Consider the following 19,489-nt stretch of genomic DNA (forward strand, 5'->3'; position numbering starts at 1 on the left):
CATACATCATGGTAGATGGAGAAAAGACAGAAGTTTTTCAAGACTTCATTTTGCTTTTGCATCCACTATGAACACTCATGGAAGCAGCAGTCAGGAAATTGAATGATGTATTTATTACATTAGGCAAATCTGCGAGTGTTAAAAAGCAAAGACGTCAGCTTGAGGACTAAGGTGTGCCGGATCCAAGCCATGGTATTTTCAATCGTTTCATATGCATGTAAAAGCTGGACAATGAATCAAGAAGACCAGAGAAAAATTAATGCCTTTGGATGGCTCATGGTGTTGATAAAGAATATTAAAGTTCCCATGGACTGTCAGAAGAACAGACAAGTCTGTGTTGGAAGAAGTGCAGAGCAGACAGCTCCATAGAAGCCAGGATGGCCAGACTTCATCTCTCATGCTTCAAGCATATTATCAGGAGGGACCAGTCTCCCTGGAGAAGCATATCATGCTTGGTGAAGTGGAGGGTCAGGGACCAAGAGGAAGACCTCCGATCGGGTAGACGGGCACCGTGGCAGCAGTAATGGACACAAGTGTAACAACAGTTGTGAGGAGAACAGGACAGGGCAATGTTTCATTCTGTTGTTCATAGTGTCACTTTGAGTTGAAACCAACTCTATGGCTTTGGTAGCGTAGTGGTTACAAATCAGGCTGCGAGCCTCACGGTCAGCAGTTCGAAACTACCAGCTGTTCTGCGGGAGAAAGATAAGGCTTTCTGCTCCCGTAAAGATGTTACAGCCTCGGAAACCCTGTGCAGGGTCACTATGAGTCGGAACCGACTCCGCGGCACATGACCACCACCACCAATGGCACCTAACGAACAAAAAAATAAGACATCATTAATACCACACGCAAATACAATTTTGCTAAAGATAATCCAAAAATGGTTGCAGCAGCACATGGGGAGGATGTTGCCAGAAATTCAACCGAGATTCAGAAGAGGTCGTGCAATGAGAGAGATCATTGCTGATGTCAGCTCTTGACTGAAAGCAGAGAATACCAGAACGGTGTTTAATTGTGTTTTATTGACTATGTCTAGGTACTCAGCTGTGCGGATCAGAACAAATTATGGTTCACATTGTGAAGACTAATCATAGAACACTTCATTGTGTGCATGTGGAAACTGTACATAGACCAAGAGGCGGTCACTGGAACAGAATGAGGGGTTACTTCTTGGTTTAAAGTCAGAGAAGATGGACGTTAGGGTTTTACCTTTTCACAACCTTACTTACTGAAAGCGAAGAGGACTTGAAGCACTTCCTCATGAAGATCAGAGACGACAGCCTTCAGTATGGATTACACCCCACCATAATGAAAGCAGAAGTCTTCACAATGAGACCAGTGAAGAAAAGCATGATAAATGGGTCAAAGATTGACGTTGTCTAATATTCCACTTTACTTGGCTCCACAGTCAACATTCATGGAAGACGCCATCAGGAAATCAAACGACATACTAGTGTTAAAAAGAAAAGATGTCACTTTGAGGATTAGAGTGCGCCCATCTCAAGCCATGGTATTTCCAGTTTCTTCACATATTTGTGAAAGCTGGGCAATGAATAAGGAAGACTGGAGAAAAATTGATGTCTTTGAATCATGGTGTTGATGAAGAATACCAAAATAACCATGAACTGTCAGAAGAACAAACCAGTCTGCGTTGGAAGAAGTACAACCGAATGCTCCTTAGAAGCCAGGATGGCGAGACTCGGTCTCTCATACTTTGGAGAATATGTTAGTACCTGGAGAAGGACATCATAGTGGTCAGTGAAGAAGAAGAGGAGGAAGGCCTTTCTGATAGTTAAGGGTTTGTGCCAGGAGTCTCAGTGGGTTGGCAGTTAAGACCTAAGCGTACTCCATGATGAGATCTGGTATAATGTCACCTCCATGATGATTTATGCTGTGGACAGCCAATCGAATGAAAGGAAATTTCCTCGGCGTGGCCTACAGCACGGTGTATCTTACTAGAGAGGAGTGAGTCGAGAAGGAGGGAGCTTCTACCACCGAGACCTAAGAGCCAGGAGTGGACTGTGTCCTTTGGGCCTGGAGTCCCTGCCCTGTGAAGCTCCTAGGTCCAGGGGAAGATTGTTGGCAAGACACATGGGGATCTCCAAGAAATGCGGGGCCTGTGGATGCTGAGCAGAGACAAGGACCTTTTCCCAGAGCCCACAAAGGAAGGTCTCCCCTAGAATCAGCACTCTGAATTTGGCCTTCTGGCCTTCTAAATGGTGAGAGGACAAAGGTTTAGCCGTCCACTGTGGTGCTGGTACAGCCCCTCTGGAAAACTAAGACAAGTTTCACAACATCAATGCATACAGTGACTGTGGCAAACAGACTCCCACGTAGCAAAGGGGCACAGGGCCGAGTGCAGGACCGGGCCGTGTTTTGTTCTCCTGTGCATCCGGTCACTGTGAGTCAGAACCATCAATCTTTGGATGGCATCTAAGAACACCACACTGATTGGTTCAGCGCTGGGCTGCTGAGAGCAGTTTCAACAGTTTGAAGCAGGGGCTCCAGGGCAGGAAGACTTGAGCCTGGAAAGATTACAGCCAACAAGGGCCTTTCTAGTTCAGCACGTGGGTCTGCACTCTGCCGCCTGGCATGTTTGGGTTCATCGGGTACCTACCAGATGAAATGCGACCTTGTGTGTGGTGATGGCAGTGTGTGTCTGGCACCTGCAGACCGGGTGGGATTGAAGCTCACACAGGGGTGGCTTTGTTTAGCTGAGACCCTGTACATCTGGGGATATCGGTGCACACGCGTGTGTGTGAACCCATGTGTCTGTGACGGGGCGGTCTGCTCTCAGAGGGGCCCCAGGAGGCACTTGGGAGCTGGTTGAGCAGCCGGTTAACCATTAGCTGTGGGACCGGCCTGCACTGTCGGCTCTGTGGATCAGTGGTTTGCAGTGGCTGGAACGGACACAGGTCAACCTCTGGAGAGAACCATGCTGAGACAGCTCTGGCTAAGGTCAGGGCATGGGGGTCTGGGCTCAGATCCTACCCCCACTCACCATGTGACCTGGGTGGAGCCCGCTCTGTACCTCAGATTCCCCACCTGAGGCCCCTTCAAACCCCCAAATTCCCCCAGTCTTGGCTGGCATCTGCCTTGTGCGGTCCATTTGGGGTGCCAACTTCAGGGGAAGCTGGCCCTCCGTAGCAGATCAGCGACACCACCCCCCATTTAGGATGAGACACACAAGCAACTAGGCCTGAGGTCCTGCTAGGTCAGGGGGCAACAAAGGGGTGCGCACCCGGTGGGTGGGCACGCACAGAGGCGGGGCACAGACAGCCCTTTCTCGGCTTGTCCAGCGGCGAGCGGCTAAGGGACAATTGGGGGTCACGGGGTTAAACGGTAACTAATCTAGCCATTGAAGGCCCTGGTGAGGAAGGCGGCCTGGCCCCACGCTCCGAGTCTGAGTTGTCACCTCGACCCCCACAGATCCTGAGCACACAGCACGCAGCCATGCAGGTCTCCTAGACCAATAAGGGGACAGAGAAAACCCACATTCCAGCAAGAAACTGCCCCTGGCTGAATTGCTTTTGCTATGTCCAGTCAGAACGAAGCACTGTCCATGGCTGCTGCCAGTGGACCACTGTTTTCTCATTGCGGGTCTCCCTCTTTTTCGCTGACCCTCCACCAAGCATGATGTCCTTCTCCAGAGACAGGCCCTTCCTGATGACATGTCCAAAATACGTGCAACAAAAATCTGGCCATCCTGGCTTCTAAGGTCGTCCGGTTGTATTTCTTCCAAAACAGATTTCAACAGTGTATTTAGTGTTCTTCACCTGAATTCAAATGCATTCATTCTTTAAGACCTGAATTGAATGTTTCTAAGTGTGGTTGAGTTGGTTCCAACTCAGCAACCCTGTATGGGGTCTCCAAAGAGCGGCTGGTGGGTTTGAACCATTAGCAGTTCTGTGCTCATCCTATAGTGCCTCACCAGGACCCTAGGTTGAATAATGCCCCCTCAAAACCACATCCATCAAACCTTATTTGGAACAAGGATGAGATAACATGAACTCTTGGTGACCGACTCCAGTAGGTGTGGATCAGAACATTTCAATCATTTTCATTGGCTGGTTCTCATGTTAGGCGCCAGGTCTTTTTTCCTACTCTTTGTCCAACCCTGTTCAGTACCCCAGCAACACACGAGTCTGTACTGATAGGTGAGGAATCGAACCCTGGCCAGCCATCTGCAGAGAAAGAGCGGATTCTGCCACTGAGACACCGTTAACCAAAGCCAGGTCCACTGCCACCAAGTCTGTTCTGACGCGTGGGTTTCTGAGGAGCAGCTGGTGAGTTTGAGCTGCGGACATTGTGGTTAGCAGTCCAGCCACCGCAGGCTGGATTCTCCTCCAGAGGCTGGCGCTCTTAGAAGAGGGGAATTTAGACGCAGACTTGTGAAGACCGAGGCCGAGACAGGAGTGACACATTCAGGAATGGGCCACAGAGGCTACATGGACGACGAAGGTCCTCCCCCAGGACTTCCTGAGGAAGCAGGCCAGCGGACACTCGGAATTCAGACTCACTTGTCCCTGCTGCACTGGGACTTTGCTGCTACAGGCTCAGGACAGGCAGAGCAGAACACAGAGAAGGATCCGAGGGTCCCTCACGCAGTGAAGCTGGCTTCCCTGCCCGTACGGCCCACTCTTAGGGACCCCTGGGCAGGCAGGGCATAGGATGTGGGCAGCTCCTAACATGGCTAGTCCATGTTGGGGATCAGTCTTGGGCCAGGGTCCCTGTCTGCTCCGTGGGTGGGGGTGTGAGGTGGGACTGGTGCCCATATGTACCTGAGCATTTAGTGAGTGCGTGCTGTGTACCTACCGGCCCATCCCAGCGGGTACCTGTTGGAGAAGGAAGCAGGTGAACTCCTGCCTTCTTGGTTCTATTTTCGGCGTGAAGGGTTCTTGGAAGCTCGAGGTGGCGCATACGGGATGGGTGCTGGCCTTATCTCTCGGGCGTGCCTGTGTTTGTGTCTGTGTCTGGGTGCCCAGGCGTGTCCACATGCTGGAAGCCTGGGTCTCTCTACCTGTCTGTCTGTCCATGGAGGTGTCCGGATGCAGGGCCATGCGGATCTGTCCAGGTTACTGTGTCTGTGGGTATCCTCCTTGGGCCTGGGCTGCTGACAGGTCAGCCCCGTGAGGGGTCTACGAGTGCCTCACACCCCTCAGGGCACTAAGCTCATTATCTCAGCTGTAACTGTGCCCGGTGGGAGCATGGCTGGTCCCACAGCCCCCAGAGCCCTGATGCATCCCACCTTCTAGCTCTTCCAGCCACACCCCTGTAAAGGGCTTCCACCTGCGGGGGAGCTGGGAAGCCTCCTATTTCTCCCACTTTTATGGTAGCCAAATAAAGTCTTCCAGAAACACAGCCAGGCCCAGGGTCCCAGAGGGCCCCCGGCAGAAGTCCCCTACCCAAGGTCGCCATACTTTTGATCATTACTTATGGTTCTGGCCCGTGAGTCTAGCCACGTTGGGCTTTCTCTGTGTGTGTCTCTCCGCGGTCTCATCCTCTCTGTCCACCCCCACACCCCACTACCCTATGTTTTTGTTGTTAGGTGCTGTTGAGTTCTGAGGAGCAGCGGGTGGGTTTGAACCACCGACCTTTCAGTCTAATGTTTATCCTACAGTGCCCCACCAGGGCTCCTAAAGTGCCCTATAATTCCCCTTTTACTGCCCTCAGTGAAACAGGCATGCTTGGGCACAGAGCTGTCTTCCACTCCCTAACCCTGTCGGCGGCCCCTGCCCTGGTTGGCACCCAGCCTGGCCCTCGGGCTCGCTCACCCTCTCCCTGTCACCCGCCCCGCTAACAGGGTGTGCAGCTTCTTGGAAAGGTGACGGCTTTGAGGTTGTTAATGTGTTTGATACCACAAGGATGTGGACACGGAGAACTCAGCCAGGCTCTGTCTCCCAGGACAGTCACTTTGGGCTTCGGCTTTCTTGTCTGTAAAATGTTTTCTTTTGAATCATCATCGTCATTAATTTCCCTTTACTGAGACTCTCTCTGCCTCCAAGTCCACTCATAGTGAAAGAGACGCAGGCTTGTAATAGGCACCAGCTGTATACACCGGCGACCTCAGCCTCACAGGCATGTGGCTTGACCCAGCGGCAGAAATACTCCCTCATTCAAAGTGGAGTTTGCCCTTTGCTGGTTTTTCTACAAGTTTCTCGAAGCTGCTCTCTGTCTGGTATCTTGGGTCTGGGTCTGCAGAGTCTCCTGTAGGTGTGCCCTGAGGGAACCCAGGCCCCACGCCCCCGAGGACCATCCCTCTTGTCTCTGCCTGCCCCATGTGCCCATCGTGAGGGCCCCGTGACTCGACCAGGGCAGGAGCCTTTGACCCTCTCAGCCTGCCCAGGTCTGACCTGTAAAAGTGCCGGGGGGTTGGGGTCTAACTGCCCCACAACCTTGGCTACTGGCCCACTCTGGACCCTGATTCTCGGGGGAGATGGAGACTCGGGGCAGACCAGGGTCTGGGGGTTCTGCCTCAGAACCCCGGCAGGTGAAATGACCACATACCCTGTGTGGGTACGATGGGCAGGGTTAGGGTCTGAGACCCTGTGTGGGATGGCGTGGGCCTTTAGAAGTTTTTGTTTTTATTAAGGGTCGAGTTGTTTCCAACTCGTAACCACCCTGGGTAGAGAGAGTTTCTGAGAAGAGGCTGGTGAATTTGAATCGTCAACCTCTGCGATTCAAACTGACCTTGTGGTCCGTTGCTTATCCTACAGCACCAAGACACTTGGAGGCATTGACCCCCAGGCCCATACTTTGAGCTGAGATTCTGAATATCATCTTCTCAGTGCCCAGCCCCTTGGAGGCTCTGATGTGGTATCTGGGGCACCCCAAAATCCAGAGGAGCTGAGGGGCTCGGCTCTGGGCTTCACACATCTCCTCGCTTTCTCCATTTGTGAAGAGGGCCCCACACAGACAGTGGGGGCTCCCTGTGGGGTCAGACCATCTGTATTTACATGTCGTTTGTATGTTATTGGCATGATGACCATCTCCCCTCCCCCCCACCGCCATGTGCTATTTGTTGTTTTTCTACAAATTTCTCAAAGCTGCTCTTTGTCTTGGGTGTGTTTGTCCCCAGCATCTGGCCTCTGATACTGCCCCCGTGGGCCTCAGTTTCCCCAGACTGGGACTGGTAATGAGCCGCCTGAAGGTCAGACAGTAAGGCAGTCAGCTGCTAAAAACGGTTGGCAGTTAGCACCCACTCAAGGGCTCAAGGAAGAAAGGTCTGGCAATCCGCGCCTGTAAAGATTTACAGCCTAGAAGCCCCTCTGCCACACGGGGTCGCTGTGAGTCAGAACTGACTAAAGTACGGCCACCCCCACCTCCCTCACTCGCGCATCCTTGTCCCACCGCACATGTTCTGTTGTCGAGTACCAGCCATTGGTTCACTCATCGCCACCCTGTATAGTATTTCTGAGGAGTGGCTGGGACTCTGAACTGCTGACCTTGTGGTTAGCAGTCCAGTGCGTAATCTTTACAGATGAGAATACTGAGGGTCCCACAGCAGCCCCTAGGCACGTGAACTCTCAGCTGAGAGAGGAAAGAAAGTCTCCCCGGCCATGGCCATGACTGCCGCTGGACATCACATCCCAGAGGAGCGCTCCATCGTCAGCCTGTGTGTGTCGTGTCCTTAAAGACGTTTGGGTTCATATCTCATGGCGGGTACGGGGGGACAAGGTGCTGTATCTTTAGATTGAGGATTGTGGATATCTGAGCAGCCGGATGTCTCTGCCCTGCCCAGAATCAGTTCCCCAATTTCCTGTGAACCCCACGGAGTGGCTGCAACATCTATGTCGGCCTGGAGCAATGACGGAAACTGAAAGGGCTGCCTGGTGGGGAGCTGCAGGGTCAGGTGCATGCTGGTGGGAGGCAGAGCCCAGAGAGGGCAGGGAAGGGCCTGAGGTTGCACAGCAGACATTGGTTAAACCCTACCTACTGTGTGATGCCGGGCAGGTTTCAGCTTGTCTATATTTTACTCCCAGAAAGACTTAGAACCGCGGGGACCTGATGGAGCCGTTCTATGCTACCCTGTAGGGTCTCTATGAATCCCAGTCGATTTGACAACAGTGGATTTTATTAACCTAAAACGGAGCCCTGGTGGCACCATGGTTAAGCACTCGGCTGCTAACTGAAAGGTCAGCGGTTCGAACCGACCATGGCTCCTGGCAGTGTGCTCCCATAAAGACTGTTGTTAGGTGCTGGTGAGTCTGTTCTGACTCACGGGGAAAACACTGCCTGGTCCAGTGCCAGCCTCACAATCCTCGCCAAGTCTGAGCCCATTGTGGCGGCCGCTGTCTGTCCTCGCTGAGGGCTGACCCCTTTTTTGCTGACCCTCTCCTTTTCCATAAAGATGACAGCCTCCGGAAACTCTACGGAGCCACTCTGTTCTGGGGTAGCCAGGAGTTGACAATGACATCACAGCCTCATTAACATAAAGGGCCGCACCTTGGAACAAAGGCCTGGCGACCTGGCTCCATAGAGATTCGCCATCCGAGGTCTCCCTGACTGGCCTGGGTTTGGTGTCTGCCTGCACCTCTGTTGGATACCCTCAGTCTCCCCAGTGAGCACACTGCATCTCCAGTTGTGACCTATAGGAGGTACACAAGCATGGCCACAAAGCGCATTGTCTTGGCAAAGCGCATTGTCTTGGCAAAGCCCCTACGGGATCAGCACAGCGCCTGTGGCCATGATCAGCTTTGGCTTTCAATCATGTTGATCCCAATGTTGGACCGACTCTTCTACCCTACTGGACCTTCCCCTGAAACCCCCACTAACCCTCACCCACCCTGCCACCATGCTCATGTCCACCATCCGTCCACATAGCCTGCCGCCCACCCACCCACATCCATCCATCCATCCACTCCTCCTTTTATCCCATTGTGTCCTCGGGTACATGAGGTGGGACTCTGGGCCCAGCCTGGCCACTACAGCCATGTGGTGTGGAGTGATGACCCCATCCCACACCGTGCCCATCCTGCCTCATTTGGCCATGAACAGACAAAATGAGGAAACGCCATGTGTAAAATCCACTAGTGGGTTATTGGTGTTCAGCAAACAGAGTGTGAAGGCCAGCCCCTCCCCACCCCCCCACCCCCCACCCCTAATGTCCCGCTTCCCTTCCCCCAACCGCAGAAGGGACTCCAGGAAGGCAGCCGTGGGTGTTTCCCTGAAGGACCCGAGGTGCTGGCTGTCCCCAGGGACGGCCGCTCACTCCCTGCCCACCTGGGGCCCTGAACAACAGTCTTAGCGCAGAGTCATCTCGAGAGGGGGGGGGTTCAGGGCCTGATAGCCTGAGGGACTTTATCAGGGGCGGGGCTGAGTCTGCACCTGCTGTTCCCCAGGTTTCTACCCTCAGGGGCCTCTGTCTGAGCAGGGAGTAAGGGGCAGGGGTTGGGGGGGCGCAGATCGAGTGACCCTAAGGCAAGGGGTAGAGGGCAGTGTGGGGAATAGGAGACCACAGTGGCAGTGGGGAGCAGGGAGAGTGAGGGGAGGCGCAAGGTTGGAGATGGAACATATGCTTTCTCATGAGAGTGATGGGGAGCCATAGTCTGCCTTTGAGTACAAGCTTGATGGGTGAGATGGAGATTTCAGAGCCCCTCCCTCACCCCTAGGAGGCAGTGCCGCCTGACTCGCCCTCCTGGTTGCTCATAAGAATTTTTAGCTGGGGAAATTGGGGAGGTCAGCATTAGCTCCCAGCTATGTTTCACTTTAGGTATTACAGGAGTTACAAAGAATCCATTCTTGTCAGAGACTCATGGATACAAAGTAGGTAGGTTCAGGCATGAATGTTCCCAGCAGCACTAGCTGCAGGACCTGGTCTGGTGCCCAGCCAAAGATGATGGATAAACACAATGTCGTCATCGGTCCACACAGTGGACTATTACTCGGCCGTAAACAGGAGCAGAGCGTCGATTCCTGTGAAGACACTGAAAACTTTGATGCTGCAGGAGAGAAACCACACAGTATCCGATTCCATTTTTGTGATGTGTCCAGAGAAGCCGGGAAGGTGTTAATGGTTGCCAAAGGGAGCCCCCGAGGCTAAGTGGTTAGGCACTGGGCTTCTGACTTGGAGGTCGGCGGTTCGAACCCACCAGCCGCTCTGAGCGATAAGCATGAGACTGCCTTCTTCCATAACAGTTTATAGTCTTGGAAACCTGTGGGGCAGGTCTCCACCGCTCTGTGGGGTCACTGTGAGTCTGAAAGTTCTTGGGCTTGAGGGGTGACTACTAATGGGTTCGTGGTTTCCTTTTGGGGTGACGAGAATGCTCTGAAGCCTTGTCAAGGTGGTGGTTGCTTACACAATATTGAGCATGCACGAAATGCTACTGGCTTGTACAATTGTAAAGGGTTGTTTTGTGTTCACAGGGATTTTACCGCAACACATTTTTCTTTAAAGGTTAAAAAAAAAAAAAATGAGATTTTTTCAAAGAAAACCTGCTGAAATCTGCCCAGCCCTCTCACTCCTCCTCCTCTCCTGCATTCATCCCTTCATTAGCTTCTCTCGGGTTCTTGGGGCTCCCTTGGTGGTCTCCCTCTTTTTCTCTCAGACTGGGCAGTCCCTGAGGGTACCCTGAGCATGGTGGCCTGGACGGTTGGTGGGGGGGAGAGGGCGGTGTCTGCTTAGTGCTGAGTAAGAGTGGGCCCACCTGCTCTGAGCATTTGCAAACCTATATCTGGCCTTAGAGAAACACAAGTTCTGGGTTTTCCATTGGCCGCCGTGTTGCACGGTGCTAAAATAGACCCTTCCGTTTCCATCCTCTGAGTCCTCCTGCTGAGCCAGGTGTTCTCCATGAGGCCCCTGGGACCCTACATGCTGGACACTTAGGTGGTTTTCTTGGTGGCTTCCCATTCCAGTGAGAATGAAAGGAAAATCTCCCAACATCTTCGCCCGGGGTCTCCCTCTCCAGCCAGTGGCCTGTCTCCGAGGGGGGGCCTTGTGGACTTCGTTCCTGGGAGGGGGCTGAGCAGACACCCATGTGGGGCCAAAGGTTCTCTGAGGGCCCCCGTGGACAGTTTCTTTACAGCTGGGGCCCCTCTCAACCTTGGGCGGATCCTGCCCAGGGCCCCCAGGGTGTGATGGGAACCTGGCAAGATTGTCAGGTGGGGCCTGGGGGGGAGGGGGGTGCAGGCGAGGTGACCTTTGGCCCCACACCAGGTCCAACCCAACTGAGACTGGAGAGGGGGGCCTCTGGTTCTGGGCCCCCCCGCAGCCACCAGCACACCCTGTCCAGTTTGGTCTCCCTTCGTCCGCTGTGTGTCCCTCCTCAGGCTATGTCTACCCCCCCACTCTGCCATCTGGCCTCCTCCACTGCCTATGGCTGGCAATTGTGGGAGGGGGCGTCCTGGGCCGGCTGAGCTCCTGGTTCCGGAAGCTCTTCTGCCCCTTCCTGTGCCCTGTGGGGGCAGTCAGGGAGGCCCCTGCGGTCCCCAGGGCTCTGGGGTTATCGCAGTGGTGGTCAGCTATGCAAGCCCGCTGACCCCAGCGCGGGTTCTCTAGTGTGGTGGTGAAAAAAACGCTCACGGTTTCGCCACAAACAAGAATTTCCTGTTTGCCCGTTTGAGGAGCAGGCTGGGTGGTTCTGTCTTCCTCCCCCTTCCCCCCCAGCCTGAGGGCCCCACCTGAGCACCTTCCCTCTTTATCTGCTTCCTCCCCACCCGGCTAATGGAGGGGGGTGGGGTGGCCAGAACCCCCTCCCCCTCTGCTCTTCCTCTGGGACCCAGTTCTGCCCTAAAGCCAGGGCCCTTGAAACCTGGTTTCTTGGTCCAGCAAACATTTAGTCAACACCCACTGTGTGCCCCCGACCCCGAAGCCCACGTGTGGCAGGAGTGGGCAGTGTGGAAGGCTGAGTGAGTCCACAAGGGAGTGGAGCGGCTGAGGACAGCATTCCAGGCCCAGGGAACAACCAGTGCAAAGACCCTGGGGTGGGATTGAACGTGTTTAGGAAGTGACAGAAACTTGGACTGCTGGGGGTGGGGGGCTAGAGGCTTCAGAGGCGTGGAGAGGTGGAGACAGGATGGGGAAGGGCCTTCAGTCCAAAGGGTCCCCTGCCCCTCCTCAGTTTCGTGTCTGTGACATGAGTGGTGTTGGGGTGGGGGTAGGACATGTAGTCTGCCCTTGGTATATGGGAGGATCCTGGGACGGGCAGGCAGGGAATGTTGTCTGAATGACTTTGCGCACAGACTCCCTCAGTCTCAGAAGTGAAGAGCTCTGGCTGGGCGACTTGATGGCTCAGTGGCCTAGTCACTAGGCTGCAAACCGAAAGGTCGGCGGTTCGAACCCACCGACCGCTGCAAAGGAAAAACATGAGGCCATCTGTTTCTGTAAAGATGTACAGATAAAGCACTGGACCACATGGTCTGAACCACCGTGAGGTCAGTGGTTCAAACTCAGCAGCCACTCCTCGGAGACCCTACACAGGGTTGTTATGAGTTAGAACTGACTCGATGGCACTTAGTGCAACGGCCAAAAAGAATGGCAAAGGAAGGAAGAGGAAGACACGGGAGGATTTCAAGGGTTAAAGGAAGCAGAAGTTAATTACTGTTATAAGACACAATCCTACAATAACAGTGATCTGCACTTTGAACCAAGAGGTCGGGGCTTGAGCCCGTCCCCCACTCTGTGGGAGAAAGATGAGGCTTTCTGCTCCCACAAAGATGTATAGCCTTGGAACCCTATGAGTTGGCACCGACTCGACAGCGTTTAACAGAAGTGGGTACCTAGACAGAACAGATACACAGCCCGAACGGGTGTAGGAGGAAGACTGGGAACATCCCCACAAATAGAGAACTATCTGACATTTATAAAGGGCTTTTCCCCTTTGCTGCAAATAAATCCACAAATGTGGTGAAGAGTTGTTGTTAAGTACTGTGGAGTTGGTTCCGACTCATAGTGACCCTGCACAGGGTTTCCGAGGCTGTAAATCTTCACGGGAACAGAAAACCTTATCTTTCTCCTGCGGAACAGCTGGTAGTTTCGAACTGCTGACCTTGAGGTTAGCAGCCCGATTCGTAACACCTACGAAGTATACATAGGGGAAAAGTATGAAAACTTCTTAGATGTTACCAAACACCTTGAGGAAGGAACGTCTGGGCCTAGCGATCCAAGACCACAGTCTCAGGGACACCATGGTCAGTTGGCATAATGTAGTCCCCAAAGACAATGTGTGTCATCTTACTCTGGTGAATAGTGACTGGGATTGTAAAAACTCGATGCAACTATTGGTCTCTCCCCGTGCGGAGGAAAGAAGAATAAAGAAAATCAAAGACACGTGAAAAGACATGAGTCCATCTGGACTAAGGATCATGTGAACATGAGTTTCCCGAGACCCTAGGAACTAGATGGTGCCCAACATCCACTACCAAGTGCTCTGAGAGGCATCACATTAGAAGGTCCCAGATAGAATGGGACAGGATGTGGAACAAAACTCAAATTGTAAAAGAGAACAAGTATACTGTATGGTCAGATAGAAATTAGTAGAACCCTGAGACTGGTCCCCCTTCAGATCTGGAACTGAACTCACCCCCGGGGCTGAATTGTCAGCTAAGCAAATAGATGGGTGTGTAGTGGAGATGGAAACAGGAAACCCAGGGGGGAAGTGGGATCGTGATAGGGCATTCAGGGGATTGTAGTCACTGAGATGAAATGACATGAATGAGCTGTTGAATGTGACACTGATGTTTAACTCTGGCCTTCACTCAACTCACTCCCAAGAAAAAGTTCTTAAAAAATAAGATGGACCTCCTCAGCAATCCTATGGGACAGTTCTACCCTGTCACTGTGCGTCAGGACTGGGCATTTTGGGTTTTGTTTTCTTGTGTCCTCGCCCCATTCTAGACGTCAGGAGTCGACCTGACAGACTCCCTGGCATTCCAGTGAGGCAGGCCGAGCAAAACTGAGACTGATGTTTAAAAGGCACTGTGGCAAGAAATTCTGAAGCGGATAGAGTGCCGCCTAGAGATGGAAGGGACCAGCAGTGAAATGGCCACAATGTTAAGAGTCGGGAAGTGTGTCCCACTGCTTGGAACAGCCAGGCAAAGTGCAGTGGGAGGAGGTGGAGAAGGAGGTGGGACCTCTGGGCCTGGGGGCCACAGGGAGAGGGTAGCTTTATCTCAGGAGCAGAGAGGCCCCACACACTCCTCCTGCCCAGGACCCAGCACTTACCCTACCCCCACCCCTGGGAAATCAGATTTTGGGGGGAAGGGAGGGCCCGGTGGCTTATCTCCACCCTCAGACCTAGAGAAGGGGTTTCCGGAGTTTTGCCCAATCTCCAGCCCTGGTTTGTGGCTGGGGTGGTGGGCAGCCTCTGAGGCCCAGTTAGACGCTTGCTGGGATCAAGGGGGCAGGGAGGAGGGGGACCACAGTGTGGGCTGGCCAAGGGATGCTTTGTGGCTGGGAGGTGCAACCCAGTGCCCGTCTTCTGCTAGCTCTGAGGTCTGGCCCACAAGATGGTCTAGACAACCATCCCCAGCTGGCTGGGCAGGGCGGGACCTATCCCACACAGGGGAGCGGAACTGGGGGCCCACAGCCCCATAAAGCCGGTGGTCTTTACTGCCTGGCTTTGTTGTCCGTTGCCGGCAGCAGTGGCCATTTAACGCCGACAGCTGGGGCGCCCTGCAGTCCCCTCTTTATGGCCTGGAATCAATGCCCAAGCCCCACGGGGGTCTAACCAAGCCCCTACCGCCTGTCCACCCACCGTTTGGTCTGGGGGGGGGCAGTTATCAGCCCCCTGTTGAGCCGGCCTGTTTTTGCCAGCCCCGCCCCACCCCACAGAGCAGCTGTTCACTACCCTAAGCCTCAGTTTCCCCACCTGGAAAGTGGGATCATGGCAGCTCCTGCTGGCCAGGGTGGTCTTTGCCAGACAGATAGGAAACTGAGGCAGGAGGGCAGACAAGGGCCTTTGGAAGGCCGGCTTCAGGCGCACTGTCTGAACTCTCTCTCCACCCAGGTTGGAATCTGAGGTGGTTTTAGGCCCCTCCTCTGGGAGGACCACCCTGGTTCATTGGTCCCCGAGTGTCCTGGGACCATGGTGATGGAGTCCCACAGCTGAGGGGTTTCCTCTCAGTCTGGGTATCAGAAGCCCGCGATCCGGGTGGCCATCTCAGCCATCGTCTCCACGTAGTCTGAAGGATACGAGTCATTGGGCTCAGGGCCCACCCTAAATCCAGGTCTCGTTAAGGTCCATCCTGAGGTTTGGGGGGGCCCCTGACCTAGGTGGCAGGCCTCCGAGGTCCCCGACATGGCACCTCATCTGTAACACTCAGCCTTCCCTGCATACCCACGGAACAGCTGACCAGGTCTGTGGCCACTTATGGCATATTTACTAAGCAGCTGTGTGTTTGCCTGATTGTCCACACTGTCAACGCACCACACAGATATCCCGGATGTTCCAGTGGGGCTGACGGAGAAGAAAGCAGACAAATGACTCCGCTTCCTCTCAGCTCAGCTGATGGACGCAAAAGGAGAGAGCGGGCATGGAGGGTGTCCCTGGGAGGGTGTCCCTGGCGAGGCACCGCGTGGTCCATGGGGGTCCCGTCTAACAGAGGGAGCTGGGGATAGGGTATGGCACAGGCGGACAGGCATGTGCACGCCTGCTGGACAGTCCAGTTAGTCCAACCGCCAGCATGTCCACCTGCAGGCCCCACGGCCCTCGGGCAGCTGAGGGCTGGGGGAAGCTTGCGCCTCCCTGGCCATCATAAATCATCACAGGAATGCAGGCTGGCCAGTCTGGTCCTGGCTGGCGGGGAGGGGTGGAGACAAAGGAACCGCAGCTGGCCCTCTGTTTAGCTGACCACCCAGGGCCCAGTTTGGGCTCCTTGTTCCACCAGACTCTTTGGGGGGAGAGGGAGGGTCTCACATTGTCCCCATTATCCAGATGGGGACACCAAGGCCTTCCTGGGATCTAGCATCCAGGCCCCTGGCTCTAATGAGGGATTATCCCAGTCAAGGCTTAACTGGTGGTTTCAAGGCCCCCCACAGCCCTGATTCTCCGAGTCTAGGCGGCTCTGTGATCACATTCCCCAGAGCTTAATTTAAAGCCTACTATTCCTCACTGCTCCTCCTTGGTGACTCCCGGATCACCCCCCACCTGAACTCCCGCTCTCTAATTATCTCTGCCGGCTTCCCCTACACGCCCCTGTCTGCCCGCCAGCACCTGAGCTAATAGTTGGCTGGGCGGGGGACAGCCCTCTCCTCTGTCTCCTCATCTCTCCCTGGTCGTAACCTAGAGGGCAGAGACTTTTGTCAACTTGTTCTATAGTCAGGGAAACTGAGTCACCAGGAGGTCACATGCCCTGGTATCACCTAGAGTCAAACTGAGGCAGGCGCTGCCAGGGACGAGGCCCCATCGGTGCACCTCAGGCGAGCGCTGGTATGGGTTGGATTGTCCCCCTGAAAGGACACACTGGGGCTCTGAGCCTGGTACTTGCCAACGTGGCCGCGTTTGGAAATAGGGTCTTTGCAGATGTCATGGGTAAATGAGGACACACTGGAGCCAGGCTGTCCTTACGTTGTTGTGGTTGTTGAGTTGTTTCAAACTCATAGCAACTCTGGATAGGGTTTCCAAGGAGGGCTGCTGGGTTTGAACCACCCACCATGCAATTAGCAGTCCAGTGTTTATTTCTACAGCGCCACACCAGGACTCCTTATAAGAGGGAAATGAGAACAGAGATACAGAGGACAGATGACCACATGTGAGGTGGCCACAAGCCCAGGGATGAGAGGCCCGTCCCCTGGGGCCTGCTCTGTGGGGTGGCACTGCTGACCTCCTCCCTCTCCACCCTTGCAGCTCTATGAGCTTGATGGGGACCCCAAGAGGAAGGCGTTCCTGGACGACCTGTTCAGCTTCATGCAGAAACGAGGTGAGTCCAAAAGGGGGAAAGAGTGGCTCCTTACTGTCCCGGATTTCCAGAGAGGGAGACCGAGAGCCCACAGAGGCAGGAAGAGGTGGCGCCGCGGGGTCCACCGGGCACTCAGGGGCCCAGCCTTCGCTTTGTCCAGGGCCTCCGCCAGCCCCTCCCTCCAGCCTGGAGCTTCTGTAAACACAGCCCAGCCAGGCTGGCTGGGAGGGAAGGAGATGAAAGGGGAGGGGGACTGCCCGGACCCCCACTGCCCAGCGGCCTTAGGTTAACTCCTCCCGTGCCGGGGGTGGAGGTGGGGCCCCTTTCATATTATCGGTCAGGCCCAGCTCTGGCCTGGGGCCTTCTTCTCCTCATATGGCCCCAGAGGGCCCCTTCCCCCACTGTCTTTATCATCTGTCCACCTCCCTGCGCCCCCTCCCCATTGCCAACCCGGTTCACCAAGAACGGCTCCTCAGTTCCCAGCACAGTGCCTGGTGTCCCAGTACAAGGAGCTGACCCAGTACAATGGATGCCAGGTGGGGCTCCCTACCACACAGAGCTTCGGGGTTCTGTATTCCTCCATCCTTGCCCCCTTACCCAATTGGCCATCTTGGAGGGCAGGATCCAACCAACTCCTATGCATCCCTCAAAGCCCCAGCTCCAAGGCTCCCTCTTCCCTGCCATCCTCTTGGACCCCCTCTGTAACTGGCATCCTTGTTGTCACCCAAAAGCCCCTCTCTCAATGCACCAGAGGGAAAGCCATGCCCCTCAACATCACCAGCTCTCTCTCAGAATGCTCTGGGGCCTAGAGATGCAGACAGGAGCCGGGCATGTTTCCTCCATGACAGCCCCTTCCTTATCTACACCACTGCCTGGCTCCTCCATCATTGCCTTTCTCTGTGGTTCCTTCTGTAAACACCCACCACAGGGTCCCTTACTGCAAGTCCTGCCAATCCTCCTCAGTGAGAAGACTGAAACCAGAGTTCTTGAGGGGACGAGGGGACGTGCAGGGTCGCTGATGGGTCTGTGCGTGGGACTGTTGTGCCCGCCTTCCCCCTCCCACAGCTTGTCCTCGATTTGTTGAGGGGAAGGGCCAGGGCTGCCCACTGAAGACGCCAAGGGGGGATGGGAGGTATTTGACACCCAGCCCAGGAGCACAGGAACAAGGAGAAGGTGGGATCCCAGCCTCACCATGAGAGCTGGTCACTTGTGTTGGTCACTTCAGTGGGTTGTCGTTCACCAGGTACCCCCTAGTGGGACTACTGGGGGGGATATGGATGGGGGGGCGCCCAGATGCTGGACCCTGTGTAAGCAGAGGGACGGAGGTGTGGACAACAGCAGGCAGGAGTGGTCAGCTAACACGGGATGGCACAGGAGATGCAGGACACGAGGAGTGGGGAGAATGTGGGGGCTGGAGGGGTATCATGGAGGTGGGGATAGAAGGCAGAGGCTGGACATGGGGCCACAGAGGGGGTCAGAGCCTGAGGCTACCACCCTCCCTTCCCCAGGCTAGCCCAGTTCTCTCCCTTCCCCAGGCTAGCCCACCACCCTCCTTTCCCCAGGCTAGCCCACCACCCTCCCTTCCCCAGGTTAGCTCAATTCCTCCCTTCCGCAGGCTAGCTCACTACCCTCCCATTCCCAGGCTAGCCCACCACCCTCGCTTCCCCAGGCTAGCCCACCACCCTCCCTCCCCCAGGCTAGCCCAATTCCTCCCTTCCCCAGGCTAGCCCACCACCCTCCCTTTACCAGGTTACCTCAATTCCTCCCTTCCCCAGGCTAGCCCACCACCCTCCCTTCCCCAGGCTAGCCCAATTTCTCCCTTCCCCAGGCTAGTTCACTACCCTCCCTTCCCCAGATGTCCACCCTCCCTTCCCCAAGCTAGACCATCTCTTCCCATTCTTACCCAGGCTAGCCCACCTCCTCCCTCCCTTCCCTGGGCTAGCCAACTCACTCCCTCCCTCCCTCTGTCTCGCCAGCCCACCCTCCTTCATTCCCTAAGCTGCAAGTGAGTTGGCTAGCCCTCCCTCAGGAGGTTGCTAGGCACCCAGGTCCTAGCAGATGGGCCTCTGGGAGCTTGTGGGAAGCTGTATTAGTATCTGTTGTGGTAGAAACCGAGGTCTCAGCCAAGCTACCTGTACAGTGTTTGTCATGATGCTCTCCCCTCTGCCCCCGGACACACAGTGATGTTTGGGGACGTTCTAGTTGTCACAGTTAGGAGGCTGCTCAACACCCTCACAGAGCACAGACAGCCACCCCAGAGGAAGATCCTGCTGAGAGGGAGGCCCTGTGTGATTGTCTAGAAAGTACTGAGTAAATCCTAGTTCACACCATCCACCAGAATAAACAGGCGGACCCCCAGACCCTGAGATTTCCCTCCTCCCCACTCAGTGTGTGGGGTTCCATGTGGGTAGCGTCCTAGGACATCAGGAAGTCAGATGATAATGGGACGCGGGGTCTCTTGGGGGTCAGTGGGATCCCCTAATCAAAGGGTTCTTGCCTGGGACTGTTCTGCCCTCATGGGACACTGTCGGTCTCTGGGGACAGTCTAGTTGTCACAACTTATGGAGGGGCTGTTACTGGCATCGATTGGGTGGAGTAGAGGCCAAGAATGCAGAGCTCTGGAAGGCCCCCAGGTCTGCGCCTCACCTGC

General features: G+C 54.9%; 1 protein-coding gene across 1 annotated transcript in view; it reads left to right on the forward strand.

Annotated features, from left to right (window-relative positions):
* ARID3A (AT rich interactive domain 3A (BRIGHT-like)) overlaps nucleotides 1-19,489 on the forward strand; it is a 40,173-nt gene that overhangs the window by 14,613 nt on the left and 6,071 nt on the right. The window contains exon 3 of the mRNA XM_006876710.1: nucleotides 16,788-16,860. Within this exon, the coding sequence (XP_006876772.1) occupies nucleotides 16,788-16,860 (73 nt within the window). The remainder of the gene's footprint in view (nucleotides 1-16,787; nucleotides 16,861-19,489) is intronic.

Source organism: Chrysochloris asiatica, unplaced genomic scaffold, assembly GCF_000296735.1.
Source record: "Chrysochloris asiatica unplaced genomic scaffold, ChrAsi1.0 scaffold00409, whole genome shotgun sequence".
Lineage (NCBI taxonomy): Eukaryota > Metazoa > Chordata > Mammalia > Afrosoricida > Chrysochloridae > Chrysochloris > Chrysochloris asiatica.